The 19,917-nt window shown below is 46.4% G+C and overlaps 1 protein-coding gene and 1 non-coding gene across 7 annotated transcripts in view; both read left to right on the forward strand.

Moving 5' to 3' along the window:
* Positions 1-3,958: 3,958 nt before the first annotated feature.
* LOC125355818 lies at positions 3,959-4,092 on the forward strand. The gene has a single exon (XR_007211747.1). It is a non-coding gene; the product is annotated as a U11 spliceosomal RNA (small nuclear RNA).
* A 6,238-nt stretch (positions 4,093-10,330) lies between these two features.
* Gmeb1 (glucocorticoid modulatory element binding protein 1) overlaps positions 10,331-19,917 on the forward strand; it is a 43,298-nt gene continuing 33,711 nt past the window's right edge. For 2 of the 6 annotated variants that reach the window (XM_048350659.1, XM_048350665.1), the window contains exons 1-2: positions 10,331-10,444; positions 18,711-18,868. In XM_048350659.1, the coding sequence (XP_048206616.1) occupies positions 18,741-18,868 (128 nt within the window). In that variant the 5' untranslated portion in view covers positions 10,331-10,444; positions 18,711-18,740. Of the gene's footprint in view, positions 10,445-11,231; positions 11,335-14,067; positions 14,261-16,150; positions 16,607-18,710; positions 18,869-19,917 lie in introns of those variants that run through there. The other 4 variants (XM_048350660.1, XM_048350663.1, XM_048350662.1 and 1 more) reach the window with 4 other exon arrangements.

The raw sequence follows: 19,917 nt of genomic DNA on the forward strand, positions 1-19,917 counted from the left end.
CTCACCATCCAAGCTGCCCTAGCGGTTTCCTCCCGACTCGTCTTGAGTCTTTTGCTAGCGTGTGACGGGGTAACTGACGCCCTTGGATGGCCTCGAAGTCGCCATTTTTGGCTGGTGTCTTTTGTTAGGCTGCCAGGACTCTCACCTGGGAGGCTCTGCGGTATCCCATAGGTATCTTCCTTGACCCTCCCCTCCCCCCGAACTGGGGAATTGGCAGCACCAAGACCTGGGTACAAGAGAGGCCCGTCACACTTGTGAATTTGCAAGTGAATAACAATTGAACTGCCCCAAACGATCTTTTAAGTCCTTTGGAAGAACAACAACGACAAGAAGAAATTCAATGTTCCAGCTAATAAGTGGAAGGCCTCAGCTTGAACTGAGAATTCTCACTTTGAATTCTGACCCTGTAATGTAACCATTAAGTTCTCTCTCTGTGTGTGTGTGTGTGTGTGTGTGTGTGTATGTGTGTGTGTGTTCATCCATTTAATGCTTGGTAGTGACAACTATATTTTTACTCTGTTCTTAGCTAGGCATGTAAATCACAGGCAGTTCCAGTATCTGGGGGTTTTAGTAAAATGGGGAAGAACCTACACACACAAAAGAATGCATAAAGAACAGTGACAGCCCAGAGCTAGCAACCGAGGCTGGCTGCAGAAATCTGGAAGAGGTATGTACCCAAGTTGGAGCAGCAGACTGCCCTCTGTTGGATGGGTTTTGCTTTCTTCAGGAATTTGGGGCTTGAACTCAGGGCTTGTCTTTAGCTGTTTTCGCTCAAGGCTGGTGCTCTACCACTTGAGCTACAGGAAATTCCATACATTATTCTATGTTAAATAAAGCAAATTAAGGGGCTGGGAATATGGCCTAGTGGCAAGAGTGCTCACCTGGTATAAATAAAGCCCTAGGTTCAATTCCTCAGCACCACATATATAGAAAAGGCCAGAAGTGGGGCTGTGGCTCAAGTGGCAGAGTGCTAGCCTTGAACAAAAAGAAGCCAGGGACAGTGCTCAGGCCCTGAGTCCAAGGCCCAGGACTGGCCGAAAAAAGAAAAAAAAAAAGAAGCCAGGGACAGTGCTCAGGCCCTGAGTTCAAGCCCCAGGACTGGCAAAAAAAAAAAAAAGAAAGCAAATTAAGGCCTCAGAACATACATTATTGTATGTTAAAGAAAGCAAATTAAGGGCTGGGAACTTGGCTTAGCGGTAGAGTGCCTAACATGCATGAAGACCTGGGTTTGATTCCTCAGTACCACATAAACAGAAAAAGCCAGAAGGAGCACTGTGGTTCAAGTGGTGGAATACTAGCCTTGAGAAAAGTAGCTCAGGGACAGTGCCTAAGCCCTGATTTCAAGCCCCAGGACTGGCAAAAAAGAAAAGAAAGGAAGGAAGGAAATTGTCTAACAGTCTATATTTTTTTTCTTTTAAAATGTATATGCACAATTGGGCAGTGGTGCTTGCTCCTCTAATCATAGCTACTACAGGATGCTGAGATCTGAGAATCTGGATTGAAGCCAGACCAGGCAAACAAATCCTGCAGACAATCTTACCTTTTTTTGTTTCTTTTCTTTTTGTGCCACTGGGGCTTGAACTCAGGGCCTGGGTGCTGTCTCTGAGCTTCTTTTGTTCATGGCTAGCACTCTACCACTTCAGAAACAGCTCCACTTCCAGATTTTTTTGTAGCTAATAAATTGGAGAAAAGAGTATCACAGACTTTCCTACCTGGGCTGGCCTCCAATGCCATCTTCAGATCTCAACCTCCTGAGTAGCTCGGATTATAGGCATGAGCCACCAGTGCCAGACTCCAAGCTGACTCTTATCTTCAGTTAACCAGCAAAAAGCCATAAGTGGAAGTATAGCTCAAGTGGTTGAGTATCATCTGTAAGCAAAAAAGCTGTGCAGGAGAGAGTACAGGACCTAGGGCTGGGAAGGTGACTTAGTGGTAGTGCTTGCCTAGCATGCATGAAGACCTGGATTTGATTCCTAAGTACCACATAAACAGAGAGAGAGAGAGAGAGAGAGAGAGAGAAGACAAGGCCTTGAGATGAAGCCCCACTACTGGCACAAAATAGGCCAAAAAAAAAAAAAAATCTGCTGCTCAGGAGGCTGAGATATGAGGACTGCAGTTCAAAGTTAGCTGGGGTAGGAAAATCCATGAGACTCTTATCTTCAATAAAACTTAGAAAAGGCTGAAAGTAGTACTTAGAATGCTACCCTTCAGAAAAAGAATCTCAGGGATAGGACTCAGGCCCAGAGTTCAAGCTCCAGGACTGGCAAGACAAAACAAAACAACAACAAAAGAACCCACATTTACTTATAGTATGTATGTACATATAAAAAGGGTGGCAGAGGGCTACAAATATGGCCTAGTGGCAAGAGTGCTTGCCTCATATACATGAAACCCTGGGTTCAATTCTCCAGCACCATATATATAGAAAATGGCCAGAAGTGGCGCTGTGGCTCAAGTATCAGAGTGCTATCCTTGAGCAAAAAGAAGCCAGGGACAGTGCTCAGGCCCTGAGTCCAAGGCCCAGGACTGGCAAAAAAAAAAAGGGGGGGGGGGGAGTAGCAGGATAAGCATGTTTTCTGTACTGTTTTAATTTCTTTAATTATATGTGTGGTTTTAGTTTTTATCATGTATTAACTTGTGGTATTGGAAAGTGAACCCAGGGTCTTGTATGTGCTATACAAGTACTTTCTTTCATTAAAAATAATAGTGTTGGGCACAGGTGTCTTACGCCTGTAATGCTAACTGCTCAGGAGGCTGAGATCTGGGCATGAGATACGAAGGTAGCCAAATAAACCATCTACTTAATCAGCAAAAAGCCAGAGTTGGAAATGTGGTTCAAGTGATGGAATACTTATTATAAAAGCTAAACAAGAGTATGAAGCTCTGAGTTCAAATAGAACATTGATTACAAAAGCTAAACAAGGGTATGAAGCCCGGGCTGGGAATGTGGCTTAGTGGTAGAGTGCTTGCCTTGCACGCATGAAGCCCCAGGTTTGATTCTTCAGGATCACATAAACAGAGAAAACTGCAAGTGGCGCTGTGGCTCAAGTTGGCAGAGTGCTAGCTTTGAGCAAAAAGAAGCCAGGGACAGTGCTCAGGCCCCAAATTCAAGCCTCAGGACTGGCAAAAAGAAAATAGCACTGAAAGCTGGGTGACAGTAGCTCACACCTGTAATCCCAGCTACTCAGGAGGCTGATATTTGATAAGCAGGGTTCGAAGCCAGCCAGGGCAGGAAAGTCTGACATTTTTATGTCCAATAAACTTACTAAAGAGCCAGAAATGGAGCTGTGGTTCAAAGTGGTTGAGTGCTAGCCTTGAGGGTCAAAGCTCAGGGATAGCGCCTCACAACCGACACGGACGCCCACAAGAAAATGGCCCTGGCTCTGCACCGACGCCGCACACCTGAGTGCTCTCTGCACGCGGTCTGAGGTGTGGTCACATCTTAGGCTCATCCTGACATTTTGCGTGATGTCAAGTAGACTCGTGGCTTCCAGTTTTCCTCTGGCCGGCTCAGGATGCGTGGCGACGAGTGGCACAAATTTTAATCATTGCCAGTTCTGATAGCTTGGTATTCCTGTTTGCCCACAGTCTCCAACAACCGGACTTCTCGCAGCCGATGTTTCCACAGCCCCTTCCATTAAGCCCGGGGAAGAGACCAAAACTCGTCCCTCAGCAGCCGGGCTCTAGCAACTGCCTTGCCCCGCCTCCCGCTCTACGGGCCGCCGGCTCCTTCCCAGCAAGCACTGCGTATATTTGCATACGCATTGACGTCCTTACTTTTGCCTGTGTGCAAAAATGGGAAGAATATTAAATAATCTTTAGCGCTTTTCTGCGACGCACACCATTCTGGGATTACCTCTTTAGTGGCAGGAATATAAAAATCGGTATTTTTTTTCCTTACCTGTACTGAAATATGGTTTGAGTGGCACTGCCACCTTGCCCTGGGCACTGTTAAGGCAAAAAGGGCTTCTGCCGTGAGTGGCACACGTAGGGCAACTTGATTGCTCTACGTGCGGAATCGACATCAAGAGATTTCGGAGGCATAATTTTTTGGTACCTGGGCAGCTGGTGATCGTTGGTCCCGGCGCCCTTCTAATACGTTGACAAGTAGTAATGTGTGTGTTACATTCGGTGTTCTTTTTTTTCCTGGGTGTGCTTGCAATTTTTTGTTTTTTCGTTTTTTGCCAGTCCTGGGGCTTGGACTCAGGGCCTGAACTCTGTCCCTGGCATTTTTTTTTTTTTTTTTGGCTCAAGGGTAGCTACCACTCTGCCACTTGGGCCACAGCGCCACTTCTGGCCATTTTCTGTATATGTGGTGCTGAAGAATCAAACCCAGGGCCTCATGTATACGAGGCAAGCACTCTTGCCACTAGGCCATATTCCCAGCCCTTTATTTGGAATTTGTATTCAGTGTTTGGGTACTACATCTGGGTTCCTTTATGCCCTGTACTGTCACTTGAGCCACACAGTGCTGTTTCTGGCTTTTTCTATGTGCGGTGGTGTTGAGGACTCGAACCCAGGGCTTTCTTGTATATATATGAGGCAAGCACTCTACCACTAGGCCATAATCTGTTTTCACATGTGAGATATCTGTGTATGTGTGCTAGAACTTGAACTCAAGACCTGTTCTCTAGCTTTTCTTTTCTTTTTTTTTTTGCCAGTCCTGGGCCATATTCCCAGCCCTTCTCTAGCTTTTCTATCAAGACTGATTGTGTTTATACATATACACATATATGTGTGCACATGCATGCATATATGTATACAGTATATACATATTGTGTATGTGTATGTGTACATATATGTAAAATGTTTAAAATATAATCATACTCCCTTTTTGGGGGGGGATCAGTCATGGGACTTAAACTCAAGGCTTGGGCATTGTCCCTGTGCTTTTTCACTCAAGGCTAGTGCTCTACCACTCTGAGCCACAGTGCCACTTCCAGTTTTCTGATGATTAATTGCAGATAAGAGTCTCACAGAGGGGCTGGGGATATGGCCTAGTGGCAAGAGCGCTTGCCTCGTATACTTGAAGCTCTGGGTTCGATTCCTCAGCACCACATATACAGAAAATGGCCAGAAGTGGCGCTGTGACTCAAGTGGCAGAGTGCTAGCCTTGAGCAAAAAAGCCAGGGACAGAGCTCAGGCCCTGAGTCCAAGCCCCAGGACTGGCAAAAAAAAAAAGCCTCAAAGATTTTCCTACCCAGGCTGGCTTTGAACCAGGATCCTCAGATTTCAGCCTCCTGAGTTGCTAGGATTACAGGTATGAGCCATCGACATCCAGATGCTTTTGTCTTAAGAAAATAAAAGTGTGGAAATATAATCGTTAAATCCTACTCCGTATAACTAATGTAAGACTAAAAAAAAAAGAGCCAGGGCCAGTGGCTCATGTCTGTAATCCTACAATCTGAGGATCAAGGTTCAAAATCAGCTCGGGCAGGAAAGTCCATGAGACCAAAAGCCAGAAGTAGAGCTGTGACTAAGCTGAAACTGGAAGTATGGATGAAGTAGTTGAATGCCAACTGTGAGTGAAAAAAACTGAGGGAGAACACAAGGCCTTAAATTCTCAAGCCCTGTACCACAAAAAGAAATAAATTAAATATTCAAGAAACTGAGTACTGGTGGCTCAGTCCTGTAATCCTAGCTACACAGAAGCTTTGAGATAGGAATTGTGGTTTTATCCCAGTTAGGGCAAACAACTCTAGGAGCCTCCATCTCCTAAATAATCAGTGAAAAGCAAGAATGGAAGCAGGGTACTAGTGGTAGACTGCCAACCGAGCCAGCCAGAGGCCCTGAATTCAAACACCCCAGCACCATCAAAAATAAGTAAATAAATTATAGGTGAAAAAAAATAAATTAAAAGAAGTCTAGGGCTGGGGATATGGCCTAGTGGCAAGAATGCTTGCCTCTTATACATGAAGCCCTGGGTTCAATTCCCCAGCACCACATATACAGAAAACGGCCAGAAGTGGCGCTGTGGCTCAAGCGGCAGAGTGCTAGCCTTGAGCAAAAAGAAGCCAGGGACAGTGCTCAGGCCCTGAGTCCAAGGCCCAGGACTGGCAAAACAAAACAAGCAAACAAAAGAAGTCTAAGACAGGCACCAGTTGCTTATACCTGTAATCTTAGCTACTCAGGAGGCTGAGATCTGAGGGTTGAGGTTCAAAGCCAGCCTGAGCAGAAAGGTCTGTGAGACTCTTATCTCCAATTAACCACCAGAAAACTGGAAGTGATGCTGTGGCTCAAGTGGTAGAGTGCTAGCTTTGAGCTGAAGTGCTCAGGGACAGTGCCCAGGCCCAGAGCTTAAGCCTCATGACAATAAATAAATAAATAAATAAATAAATAAATAAATATCTATCAAGCCCGGTGACCAAAAAATAAAATAAAATAAAATCAGTGGGATATTTTAGCCAGACATTGTTTACTCATGCCTGTAATCCTAGCTACTCAGGAGGCTGAGATCTGAGGATCAAGGTTCAAAGCCAGCCAGCCTAGGCAGAAAAGTCCATGAGACTCTTACCTCTAGTTAACCAGTAGAAAACCAGAAGTGGTCCTGCGGCTCAAAACCTTGAGCAAAAAGAGCTCAGGGACAGAGTCCAGGCCCTGAGTTCAAGCCCCACAACTGACAAAATAAACAAAATCGAAAAGATAGTGAAGAGGACAGTTTGGGGTGTGCTTGTGGGCTATGATATCCCTGCTACTGGGCTGGGATTAGGCACCAGCTCAGGAACATAGCACTCAGCGGAGCTACTAATGGCCACCAGTCAGTGACGGGAAGGAAGCCCACAGAGGACCTTAACCAAGGTCCTGTGGGCAACAGAGACCGTCCTGCTTGGGCTCTGAGTTCTGTGAGGTGGGTGGGCGGTGCCAGTGAGTATTAATAGTAATACCAGCTGGCATTTCTTGACTGTTTTCTACATCCAGGCATTGTTCTAAGTCCTGTTTTGTTTGTGGATTACCTCATTTCTCTTTATAGAGCCCTATGAATAATGTGCTTTTCCATTTCCCTTTTTTTTTTTTGGTGATGATCTTGGGGCTTGAACTCAGGGTCTGGGCACTCTCCATGGCTGTCATTCTATGTCTTGAGTCACATCTCCACTTCCGGTTTTTGGTGGTTAAATGGAGTTAAGAGTCTCACAGACTTTCCTACACAGGATGGCATGGAGCTATGATTCTCAGATCTCAGTCTCATGAGTAGTTAGGAATAAAGGCATGAGTCACTAGAGCCAGAGTCTATTTCCCTTTACATATAAAGACACTGGGACAGAGGCGGAGTCTCAAGGTCACAGAACCAGCAGGACTTGAGTCTTATCCTGTATGACGCCTTAATCAGTAGTCAGCCTTTTGCTTTGTCCTAGCACTGGACTGTGGGCGAAGGGGCTGCAATTGTTGGGGGAGAGAAGGTGATTCACCTTTATCCTTTATCGAGATTCATCTCTTCCCCTCACCAACTGGCAGAACTGCCTTCTCTGTCTCCTTTTCTGATTCATTTCCCATCTGCTAGTGGTTTCTGGCTTGGAGGGGCTGTGGATGATGCAGAAGGGACCAGCAAGCTGTGGGGGGGTGGAGAGGAAGACACAAGTTCAGGCACTCCTTCGGTGACAAATGGCTTTCTGCTCTCTCATAAAGCACCAGTCAACATTCTAGGGTCTGATGACCTTGTGATGTCCTTGGGGATGCCATTCCAGGGTACATACTGAGAGAGTTCAGAGCAGAAGTCAAGCATGGGTAAGAACAGTAAACCTGATGTGAAGCCAGTAGTCTTAGCTACTCAGGAGACTGGGATCTGCAGATGGAAGACCAAAACAGCCTGGGCACGAAAGTCCACAAGACTCTTATTTTAAAAATTACTAAAAGGGGGGCTGGGAATATGGCTTACCAGTAGAGTGCTTGCCTAGCATGCATGAAGCACTGGGTTCGATTCCTCAGTATCACATAAACAGAAAAAGCCGGAAGTGGCGCTGTGGCTCAAGTGGTAGAGTCTATATTAGGATGGATCATACCATTCATTCACTATTCCATCCAAAATAATTTACCATATACTGAACTCCGCTACAAATATTGTCTGGGGAAGGTGACAAAGATTCACATAAAATAGGTCAATACATCATTTAGGGAATTTCCAAGTGTGAATATTAGCCAGGTACGGGGACACCTTGTAGTCCCAGCAACTCTTGAGACTGGGGATGGGTGTGGAAAATGCTCATCTCAGGACTTCAAGGCCAGCCTGGGCTACCTAGTGAGACTGGTTCTCAAAGCAATGAAAATTGCTGTGTGCTGGTGGATGGAGCCAGTAATTCTATTCAAGAGACTGAGATCTGAGGATCAGGGTTTGAAGCCTAGGTAGGGAAAGTCCATGAGACTCCTATCTACAATAAATTGGCAAAGAACCATAAGTGGAGGTAGGCTCAAGAGGTAGTGCACTAACTTTGAGCATACAAACTCAGGGATAGCACCCAGGCCCTGAATTCAAGCCCGAGGATTAGCACAGAAAGAAAAGAATGTCACAGAGAAACAAGTTGTGAGGATTTTGCTAGGTAGTGGGCAGGGAGATGGGAGAGGCAGAAACCAGGGAATGGGGTGGTGGGTCTCTCGGATATGGTCTGCCCTGCAGTATGCTCTGATGGAGCTAAATGTCCCAGAGATAGGAGAGCATGTGGCTAGGATCCCGCGCTAAGATTGGGAACTGGTTCAGCCCTACTAGGAAGGATGAGAATGAGCTTTGAAAACCTGAGGGAGGAGCCTCCCCCAAAGGAGCCAGTGCCCAGGTCCTGAGGGGAGGTACTGGGGACACACAAGAGCCCAAGGTGTTGGAACATAGTGCTCGAGCGACAGGGGCGTTAGTGTGTATGGCAGCCCTGGTGAGGAGCAGTTGGGCCAGCTGAGCCCAGTAAAGTTTTCTTTGCTTTTTTTTGTTTGTTTTTGTGCCAGTCCTGGGGCTTGATCTCAGGGTGTTGGTGTTATCCCTGAGCTTTCAGTCTCAAGACTACAAGACTAATACTTTGCCAAAGAGCTCTACCTTTTTTTTTTTGCCAGGGTTGGCTTCCAAAAGCCATCCTCAGATTTTAGCCTCCTGAGTGTCTACAGTTACAGGCGTGAACTACAGAACCGGGCTTCAGCTATGATTTTTTTTGCGGGGGGGGGGGGTGTCTTTCTTTTTTTGGTACTGGGGATTGAACCCAGGAAGTTGCACTTGCTAGGCAAGCACTTTGCCACTAAGCTACATCCCAGCCCCAGCTATGGTGTTTTTAAATCTGTAAAACGGAAGTGAAAAGAACTTAGTAGGGTTGCGGTGAGGATGTAAAACAAAAGCATCTTCATCAAGGCACACAGAAGGAAGGTCTTTTTTTGTTTTTTTCCTTGTCTGTTGTGGCTCTGTCCCGGGAGTTCCCCGCCCCGCCTACCCCCCCCCCCCCCCCCCCAGCTACAGGCAGCGCTCAACCACTTTGAGTCAGAGCTCCATTTCCGGTTTTTTGGTGGTTAATTGGAGGTAAGAGTCTCATGGACTTTCCTGCACTGGACGGCTCTGGCTCACGGTCCTCGGATCTCCTGAGTACCCAGGTTCACAGGTGTGAGCCACCAGCATCCAGCTAGAAAATCCTGAGCCACAGCTCCACTTCTGGCTGTTTTCTATATATGTGGTGCTGAGGAATCGAACCCAGGGCTTCACATGTACAAGGCAAGCACTCTTGCCACTGGGCCATATTCCCACCCCCCACCCCCCCCCCCAGGAACTTTTCTAAGTGTTTACATAACCAGGTCTTTGAACACACATTCTGCCTTGGGGAAAACAGAGGTTTAAGAGGGTCAGTTGTCAAATCATTCTCACACAGTCTGTAAATTCCAGCATCAAATTCAAGACTTGAACCCAGAACCTGGCAGGAAGGAACGCCTGGGCGAACAGGTAAGGGTCAGAGGATGCAAAGGGCTTTTGCTCAAGGCCTGGAGACCAGTTACTGATCTATATACTCAGCCAGATCTTCACATTGCAACGTGATAACTGGATGGTACCTTGAAGGTCTGGGACACTGTCAGCTTCATCACACAGGATTTGTGGACGAAAGAGGGCAGAGTCCTCCAGAGCAGTAGAGAATTTTGCACCGCCGGATTGTCCATGAGCTGATTCTTTGATTTAGATCTTACTTATCTATAAAGTCGGGGAAAGAGAAGTCACTTCGCTCGCTGTCGATCTTTCCAAACGCTGCCTTTCTATAGCCGAAGGACTCCTTGCTTAAAGAAAGGCCCACGTCCCTGAACTGAGGTTTAACCTCCGCAGGGCCGGCAAAAAGGACGCGGCCCCTTTAAGGCGCCAGCTCGCCGCCGGCGGCGGCCGGAAGTGTTGAAGCCCGGCCTAGCGGCGGCGGTGGCGGTAGCTGCCGTGGCGGCCTCTGCGCATGCTCCGTCGCCCGCCCGCCCTGGCCGCTCGCCGCCCGCCCGCCCGACGGAGACGGTGAGGAGGGGGAGGGGTGGGCGCGCGGGCGCGGGGTGGGGTGGGGGCGGGGGGGCGGGCGCGGGGGCCGCGCGGCGGCGGGCGAGGGCGGGCGGACGGGCGCGCAGGGGGCGGGGGGCTGCTGCCTCCGCGGGCGCCTCCCCACGCCCTGTGCGTGCCGCCGCCGCCGCCGGGGAGCGAGCGGACGTCGCGGCGCCGCGGGGGGGTGGGGGGACGCTGCCGCTGGGTCCGCCCGAGCCGCCGGGCCGCCCCCAGCGCGGCCGGCCGCGGCGCCCCGGCTCGGGTCCCGGCGGCCGGCGGCGGGGCCGACGTGCCCCCGGACGAAGGGGGCCCCGGAAGTCCTCGGCTGAGGGGCCCGGAGCGGCCGGAGCCCCTCCGGATTGAAACGTCCGGGAGCCCAGGCCCCCAGCGAGGGGGTCCAGGGAAAACCGGGGTACCCTGGGAGGCGGGGCCCGGGAGCTCCGGCCCGGCGCGGAGGAGTTGGGGCCCCCCTGGGGGAGGGCACCCGGGCCCATCGGGGCAGCCGGGGCTGACGGGGGCATTCCACCGAGGAAGGAGGGCCCAGCACTCACGGGAGGGGCGCGTGACCGGGCTCGGCCCTCGGGCGGCGGGCCGGGGCTGGGTGGGCCCTTTGGGAAGGAGCTTCCAGAAGGAGTGAGCAGGCCCGAGGCGTCCCCCAGGCGCGGGGTCGGTGGGAAGACACCTAGAGCCTTGGGATGAGGCCCTGAGCACGGGCACCTGGGAGGACGCGGGGGGGGGGGGGGGAGCGGGGAGGAGAGGAGCTGAGCCCTTCTCCCTGTGGGAAGCCTGTTTGAAAGCTGCCGAGAAGATAATTGAGGGGAGAAGATGAGGGTACCCCTGCCTTCTGAAACCACAGGAGGACTGCCCAGGTGTCTGTTAATTGAGGGTCAGGAGGAGACATGAGGGCCGAATCCTACCAGAGGATCTTGGAGAAAGCCCCACTCACTAGGGAGTCAAGAAGGGCTTGGCTGTCCAAGGGGTAGCAGAGTCCAGAATTCTCTCGAAATGAGAGTGATCCCAGAGTCCAGAATTCTCTCGAAATGAGAGTGATCCCAGAGTGTCTAGGAGAACTAAGATAAAGGAGTTTTCTGCCTATGGGGAGTGGGGGGTATTCTCATGTAGTCCCCACTGCCTCTTGCTAGTGTTAACCGAAGTGCGTTTGAGGGACGTTTTCATTAAGTGACTTTACAATCCATCAGCCCTCTGGTCACCCTTGGCTTCTTACTGTTACTGACTTAAATGGTGACTTCATTTTTACACATTGAATAGCTAACTTATTTTCTTGATTTGGTTGGATTAATCAGGGCACTCTTTTGGTACCCTGGACTCCAGTGGGGTGGCTCCAAAAACTCATCAGTTGCCTCCCCAAACATCTGCATAGTTATCTCCAATCCATGATTTACCCAGAACTTTTATTTACTCTGGCTGTTTCTCTCACGGTGATCCTGTGCAATCCACTTGGCTTTAGTATGTCTGGTTGCACTCTGAATCATTTACTAAATGCAGGACAATGAATAAAGAAGGGGAGGAATTCTGAGAGTTTTGACCTTAAGTAACAAAGTTTCAATCTGGAAGGCATTTTATTGACACTGGTCTTGTTTGAGCTCAGAGCTTTTTTTGCTTAAGACTAGTGCTCTACATCTTGGGCCACACTTGCCACTTCCTGTGGTTTTTATTTTAAATTTTATTGTAAAGGTGATGTAAAGAGGGGTTACAGTTACATAAATCAGGTAATGAATATATTTCTGTTTGAACAGTGTTTACCCCCCCCCCATTTTCTCCCTTTCCCCACTCCCCTCCCCCACTTCCTTTTCCTTTTTTGGTGATTAATTGGAGATAAGAGTCATAAGCTTTCCTGCCAGAGCTGGCTTTGAACAGCAGTCCTCAGATCTCAGCCTCTTTAAGTAGCTGGGATTACAGGCATGGATTACCAATGTCCGGCTTGGAAGTCTTAAGAATAGACAGCCTAGGGGCTGGGGATATGGCCTAGTGGCAAGAGTGCTTGCCTCATATACATGAGGCCCTGGGTTCAATTCCCCAGCACCACATATACAGAAAATGGCCAGAAGTGGCGCTGTGGCTCAAGTGGCAGAGTGCTAGCCTTGAGCAAAAAGAAGCCAGGGACAGTGCTCAGGCCCTGAGTCCATGCCCCAGGATTGGCCAAAAAAAAAAAAAAAAAAGAATAGACAGCCTAAAAGGTATAGTAGTAGAGTGGGAAAGGCATAGAGTGGTTAGAAAATTAAAGAATATCTGGTATTTATTATTCCTTTTCAACTACCAAGTATTCATACAGTCTTGACACTTGTGCTTCAAACACTGCATCTTGCCATACCTTAGACATCTAGATATTGGGTTTTCAGGACACAAACGAATTTAGTTCTGAGTAGGTCAGATTTTTTTTTTTTTTTTTTTGCCAGTCCTGAGGCTTGAACTCAGGGTCTGAGCACTGTCCCTGGCTTCTTTTTGCTCAAGGCTAGCACTCTACCACGTGAGCCACAGCACCACTTCTGGCGTTTTCTGTGTATGTGGTGCTGAGGAATTGAACCCAGGGCTTCATGCATGCTAGGGAACTACTCTTACCACTAAGACACATTCCCAGCCCCAGATGTCTTTTTTTTTTTTTAGGCCAGTCCTGGGGCTTGAACTAAGTACCTGCTTGTTGTCTCTGAGCTGCTTTCGCTCAAGGCTAGTGCTCCACAACTTGAGGCACAGATACACTTCTGCCTTTTCTGAAGAGTTTATTGGAGATAAGAGTTTCATGGATTTTCTGGCTTAGGCTGTCTTTGAACTGTGATCCTTGAATCTCAGCCTTCTGAGTAGCGAGGATTATCAGCCTTAGCCACCATCACCTTGCTGTTATTTGATATTTTTCTAACAGCTTATATGAATATACTTATATGAATAGACTTTCAAAGTATCTTTTTTGTCTTTGAAGATAATTATAAAATAAATTATTTTTGGTACTGGAAATTGAAATCAGGGCCTTGCATATACTAAACCTGTGCTATGCTACTGAATGCACTCAGCCATACAAATATTTATGAATTTGACATATTTCCTTTAAGTTAATTCCTTAGAATTACAGAGTATGTTGTGTAATTTTACAAGGAATACTCTATGGCCTTGTCCACAAAATACCCAGAGGATCTTGCGTATTTCCCCTTGTGAATTTTTGTTGCTATAAACAAGAGATGTTTTTCAGGTAATAAAGAAATGGCTTTGGCTGAGGATGTGGCTTAGTGGTAGAGTGCCTAGCATGCATGAAGCCCTAGGTTCGATTCCTCAATACCACATAAAGAGAAAAAGCAGGAAGTGGCGCTGTGACTCAAGAGGTCAAGTGCTAGCCTTGAGCAAAAAGAAGCTCAGGGACAGTGCTCGGGCCCCAGGACCAGCAAAACAAATAATTTACAATTGCCCTGGCAACTCATGCTTGTAATCCTAGCTACTCAGGAGGCTAAGATCTAAGGATCACAGTTCTAAGCCAGCTCAGGCTGGAAAGTCCATGAGACTCTTATATTCAATTTGCCACCAGAAAACGAAGTGGAGCTGTTGCTCAAAGTGGTAGAGCACTAGCCTTGAGCAAAAATGAGCTCAGAGTCAGGGCCCAGGCCCTGAGTTCAAGCCCCATGAACAACAACAAAATATGTGGATTATCATGTTGGATCAGACCCTATCCCTGACTAATACTGAAAACATATTGAAAATAATTATAATTCTCTAATAATCTCTGAAGGTTGAAGGCCAGAGCATTTATTCCTCTTGGTTTCCAAGGTGTGAGAGAGGTCAGGAATAAATGTGAGTTCCTACTGAGGAAAGTATTAAGAACTTAGCCACTTAATGAGAATGTCATAAGAGGGAACTTAACCTTAGGGTAGAAGGTTGAAATTAGAAGGCTCCTTTAATTCTGCTTCTACAACTCATGCATTTGCCTAAGCTATTCTTTTTTCTTTTGTTTTTGAAGTTTGTTTTTTTATTTTTATTTTTCGCCAGTCCTGAGCCTTGGACTCAGGGCCTGAGCACCATCCCTGTCTTCTTCCCGCTCAAGGCTAGCACTCTGCCACCTGAGCCACAGCGCCCCCTCTGGCCGTTTTCCATATATGTGGTGCTGGGGAATCGAACCGAGAGATTCATGTGTAGGAGGCAAGCACTCTTTTTTTTTTTTTTTTACCAGTCCTGGGCCTTGGACTCAGGGCCTGAGCACTGTCCCTGGCTTCTTTTTGCTCAAGGCTACACTCTGCCACTTGAGCCACAGCACCACTTCTGGCCATTTTCTGTATATGTGGTGTTGGGGAATCGAACCCAGGGCTTCATGTATATGAGGCAAGCACTCTTGTCACTAGGCCATATTCCCAGCCCTGTTTTTGAAGTTTAAAGCACCTTTTCAGAGTAAAATATCTTCCATTAAAAATTTTTAAATATGTTTTAAACTTCAAAAAGCTAGTGTGTAGTATACAGCAAACTTAAGGGACTTATTATTCAAAACTGTGCTCCAGCTGAGTGCCAGTGGCTAATGCCTGTAATCCTAGCTGCTCAGGAGGCTGAGATCTGAGGATCAAGGTTCAAAGCCAGCCCAGGCAGAAAACTGGAAGTGGCTCAAAGTGGTAGTGTGCTAGCTAGCCTTGAGCTGAAGAGCTCAGGTGTAGTACCTAGGCCCAGAATTCAAGCCCCATAATCAGCAAAAATAAAAAATAAAAATGCTCCAACAACTGGGAATGTGGCTTGGTGGTAGAGTGCTTGTCTAGCATGCATGAAGCCCTGGGTTTTATTCCTCAGTACCACATAAACAGAAAAGGCCAGAATGCTAGCCTTGAGCAAAAGAAGCCCAGGGAGAAGTCTGATGCCAGTGGCTCGCTCACACCTTTAATCCTAGCTACTCAGGAGGCTGAGATCTGAGGGTCACCGTTGAAAGCCAGCCAGGGAGGAAACTCCATGAGACCCTTATCTCCAACTAAACACTAGTGGTGATGTGGCACAAGTAGTAGAGCACTAGCCTTGAGCTAAAGAGTCAGAGACTGGGCCCAAGCCCAGAGTTCAAGCCCTATGACCGACCACCCCCCCAAAAAAAATTTAAAAAAGATGACCAGGGACAGTGCTCAGGCCCTGAGTTTTAAGTACCAGGACTGGCAAAAAAAAAAAAAAAAAAAAAAAAAAAAAAAAAGCTCCAAATTAGAGTAAGTAGCTTAGAACTATACTCTAGCTACTCTGGAGAATGGGAGAATACCGTAAGTCCAGGAGTTTGAGACCAATCTGAACAATAAACACTGCAGCAAACCTTGTCTGAAAAATAAAACATCAAGGAAGCAAGCAAACCAACATAAAGAACAAAGCAAAACAAAAAAACAACTAAAGGGCTGGGAATATGGCCTAGTGGTAGAGTGCCTGCCTCATATATATGAAGCCCTGGGTTCGATTCCTTAGCACCACACATAGAGAAAAAGCCTGAAGTGGCACTGTGGTTCACTCAAGAGGTAGAGTGCTAGCCTTGAGCAAAAAGCAGCTCAGAGACAATGCTCAGGCCCTGAGTTCAAGCCCCAGGAATGGAAAAAACAAACAAAAAAAAACCAAACAACCCCCCCCACACACAAAAAAAAACTCAAGGGGGGAGTGGTTCTGGGAATATATCTTAATGGTAGAATGCTTGCCTAGTACTCATGAGCTTGGTTTAGATCCCCAGCAAATAAGCTCCCAAGTCCTCCAAAAAATTAAGGAAAGAGAAAAACTGTCATTTCTCAGGATGTGCCATGTGATTGGAAGCTGGAACACTGCTCAGACCTACCTAAGGAAGGCACAGAAGACCTTCCTAAGGAAGTGTTCTAAATATCACAAGGTTAAGTGGGGACTAGCTAGAAAAGAAGAAATAACTCTAGAGGAAACAGTGTGAAGATTCAGTTGAGGAAATATAGCATGTTTGAGAAATGCAGGGGAAAAAAAGTGATAGAAGCCCACAATATGAGAAGAACTGCCAAGTGGGCTAATCAGATTTTGTTAGATGTGTTAAACAGCAGTGGGAAATCAGTGAGGGGCTTTTAAGTGAGAAATGTCCTGTGGCCTTTACTAGGGCCACATTGGTAGCCATGTGAAGAATGAATGGAAGACTGGGACAAGTGATTAGGACACTGAGAAGCAGCTAGAAAAACCCAGGTAACAGAGTGTTGGCTCAGATATGGTGGTGGCAGCACAGATGGAGAAGGGGAGGATGATTAAAAGATACACACACACATACACGTGACAGAATGGTTAGGATTTGGTAGTTGATTGGGTTTGGAAAGAGAGGAGTCAAAAATAACTCATAGTTTCTTGCTTATGAAAATAGGTGGAGGAGGGTGTAGCATTACTTTCCGAGACAGGAAATACAGGAGCAGGTTTGACAGGGAACAGGAGTTCACTTTAAGTGTTTATTAGACATGAGACTGTTGGAGGAGAATAGAATTTATTTAAGAAAATTGTGAGAAAGTGCAAAATTAGAAATCAGATATAGAGAGTTTTGGCCAGGTCACACACAAGCAAAACATACATCAGATGAGTAGCTGTAGGAGGCCTATAGACTTGACTAAGACAGCACATGGGACTGGGGCTGGGGCTGGAGCTGGAGCTGATGGTGCATGCCTGTATTCCTAGGCAAGCACTTGTGATTTAAGGTAGCACTTGGAATTAAAGGCTCAGGCAGAAGATCACAAGTTTAGGGCCAGCCTGGACTACATAGGGAGTCTCTCAAAATGCCAAAGGCTGGGGGTGTAGCTATGGTAGAGCACTTTACTAGCATGTGGGAGGCCCTGAGTTTGATCTTCGGTGAGGGAAGAATGGGAGGACAGTACTTATCCTTGCAGAAGGTGCAGTGGCAGTCATGGAGATAAAAAATTGACAGTAATGCAGAGCTCAGTGTGTAAACAACTAGGAGGGTGCTGCAGGGCAGATGTTGAGGGAATACAGAAAAGAAAATGGTAGGTAGTGGCTTCATGGAGGCATGGGCTTTCAATGGGGCCTAAAGGGAAAGGAAATGGGGTAGAAAGGTATTTGGACTTATGGAATAACAAGCTCAAAAATCTAAAATTACAGAATATAGTGGGTGGTTGATATAGTCGCTTAAGGTTCTTGGGGTGTGATAGCTGCAGATAAACCTGGAAGGGCCTTTTGAGGCTAATGAGGTGGCCTGTTTGTGAGATGGTTAAGTATAGACAAAGAAATGCGTGGCAGAGCTGACTCTAGTTAGTTACATATGGCAGCTTCACATTCATTGCTTCTGTTACATACTTAACTAAATACAGTGCTTTTTTTCTATACTCTCCTAAGTAACTTTTTTTTTTTTTTTGGCCCGTTCTGTGGCTGAACTCAGGGCTGAGCACTGTCCCTGGCTTCTTTTTGCTCAAGGCTAGCACTCTGCCAACTTGAGCCACAGTGCCACTTTGGCCTTTTCTATATATATGTGGTGCTGAGGAATCGAACCTAGGGCTTCATGTATACAAGGCAAGCACTCTTGCCACTAGGCCATATTCCCAGCCCTCCTAAGTAACTTTTAACTTTGAGGCTTAACAGTTGCAGACTGTATCTGTTAGTAAGATTGGGTAATGTTTCCAGTTACTTTAGAACCAAGGAGCACATGAAGTTGAATGCTGGTTTCCTCAGTATCTCTGCAAGGGAGATGTCAGAAAGACCATCTTTTTAGTCAGTCTGAGACGAGACGTGAAGTCCTAGAGATCATGCAAATGAATTCAGCACTTATTATTGAACTGTGTAATGCAGTCATCTTCCCCTTCCGATGCAGCTCAGTTCAATTAGTCAGCAAATAGTAGGTATTCATAACAGAAAACTTGATGAGATATATAATGGCTCATTGAATAGAAAACTGATAAGATTAATACTTTCTAAGAGCTTACTGTTTGAGTTAGAACTAGTGGTATTGCTCTTTAGGAAAAAAAAATTGAAAGCCCCTGATTTGTAGTGCTGTGTTATATATATTGCTGATCTCAAGCTATCAACTTGATGTCACTAAACTCAAGAGCTGAGAAAAGATACATACAATTGGTTCTCAGGAGAGCTGGTTAGCAGACTACTGGGTGAATTACACATACTAAGAAAACCATGAATACATACTAAGATCAGAGCCCATATTAACCCTTTTCACAGTTCAAAGGACCCTGATTTCCATAGCGCTCTTGAAAATGATGGTCATTATCTTGGTTTTCCTTTCCTGTGGAAGCCACTATCGAAATCAGGTGAACTTACTTGTGCTTCTTGTTTCTGGCAGCAGCTCCAGCTATCTGACTTCATGTAAAAGATGGCTAATGCAGAAGTGAGTGTCCCAGTGGGAGATGTGGTTGTGGTACCCACTGAAGGAACTGAAGGAGAGAACCCTGAAGACACTAAAACCCAAGTGATCTTGCAATTACAACCTGTGCAACAAGGGTAAGAGACTAGAGATTTGGATACTGAAAAATTCTGGGAGGATTAAAAAGTAGGGAAATATGGTTGCTTAGCACAGTGAGACATTCAGCCTTAGTCAGATCTGGCTGAATTTTCATCTTGATAATGTATTGTGTGTTGCATTTGTCATTTTAATAGTTATTATAATCGTTTTCTCTTTTTTCTCCACTGTGAACTCCTTGAAGGAAAGTTCCATGGTTCCCTCATCTTACAAAGAAATACATCTAGCTTAGGGCTTCTTTACATATTTCTCAAAGGGAGTATAGTTAGTGCCAGAGGAAATCAGGGACAGCAGGTACAAAAGCTTTTTGTTATATACTCTTTAAATATTCCTGGGTGGGAAAATTGTCAAGCTTAGTCTATCAAAATGTATATATGTAGGGGCTGAGAATGTGGCCTAGTGGTAGAGTGTTTGCCTAGCATGTATGAAGCCCTGTGTTTGATTCCTCAGCACCACATAAAGAGAAAAATCCAGAAGTGGTGCTGTGGCTCAAGTGGTAGAGTGCTAGCCTTGAGCAAAAAGAAGCCAGGGACAGTGCTCAGACCCTGAATTCAAGCCCCACATCTGGCAAAAAAAAAAAAAAAAGTATTTGTATATATAGCTAGGATTACAAGTGTGAGCCACCAGCACTTGGCCTATGGGGTTCTTTCTTTTTTTTAAATTTAATTTTACTGTCAAGATGATGTACAGAGGGGTTATAGTGAGTACAGTTGTGGAGTTAGTTCTTGAAGGATTTTAAGCTGGGAGTTACGAGGTTATGCTGATGAAAGTATAGAACATTAGTTATAAGGAGAATGAACTGGGGAAGAAAAACTAGAGATGAGCCTTGAATTAAGACAGCAGCAGTAGAAATAGAGACAGGGAAGAGTGCTAGTGTTAAAGAGATGTCTCTGGCAAGATTTGGAGACCGTATGTAGGAGTTAAGGAGGAAATGAGAAAAACCTAGTATAATGCTCATATTTCTGTATACAGTGTACTGGGTAGTACCTTTAAACAATATGCTGGTACTGGGACTTGAAATCAGAGCATA

This window comes from Perognathus longimembris, chromosome 7 (assembly GCF_023159225.1).
Source record: "Perognathus longimembris pacificus isolate PPM17 chromosome 7, ASM2315922v1, whole genome shotgun sequence".
NCBI classification, from domain to species: Eukaryota; Metazoa; Chordata; class Mammalia; order Rodentia; family Heteromyidae; genus Perognathus; species Perognathus longimembris.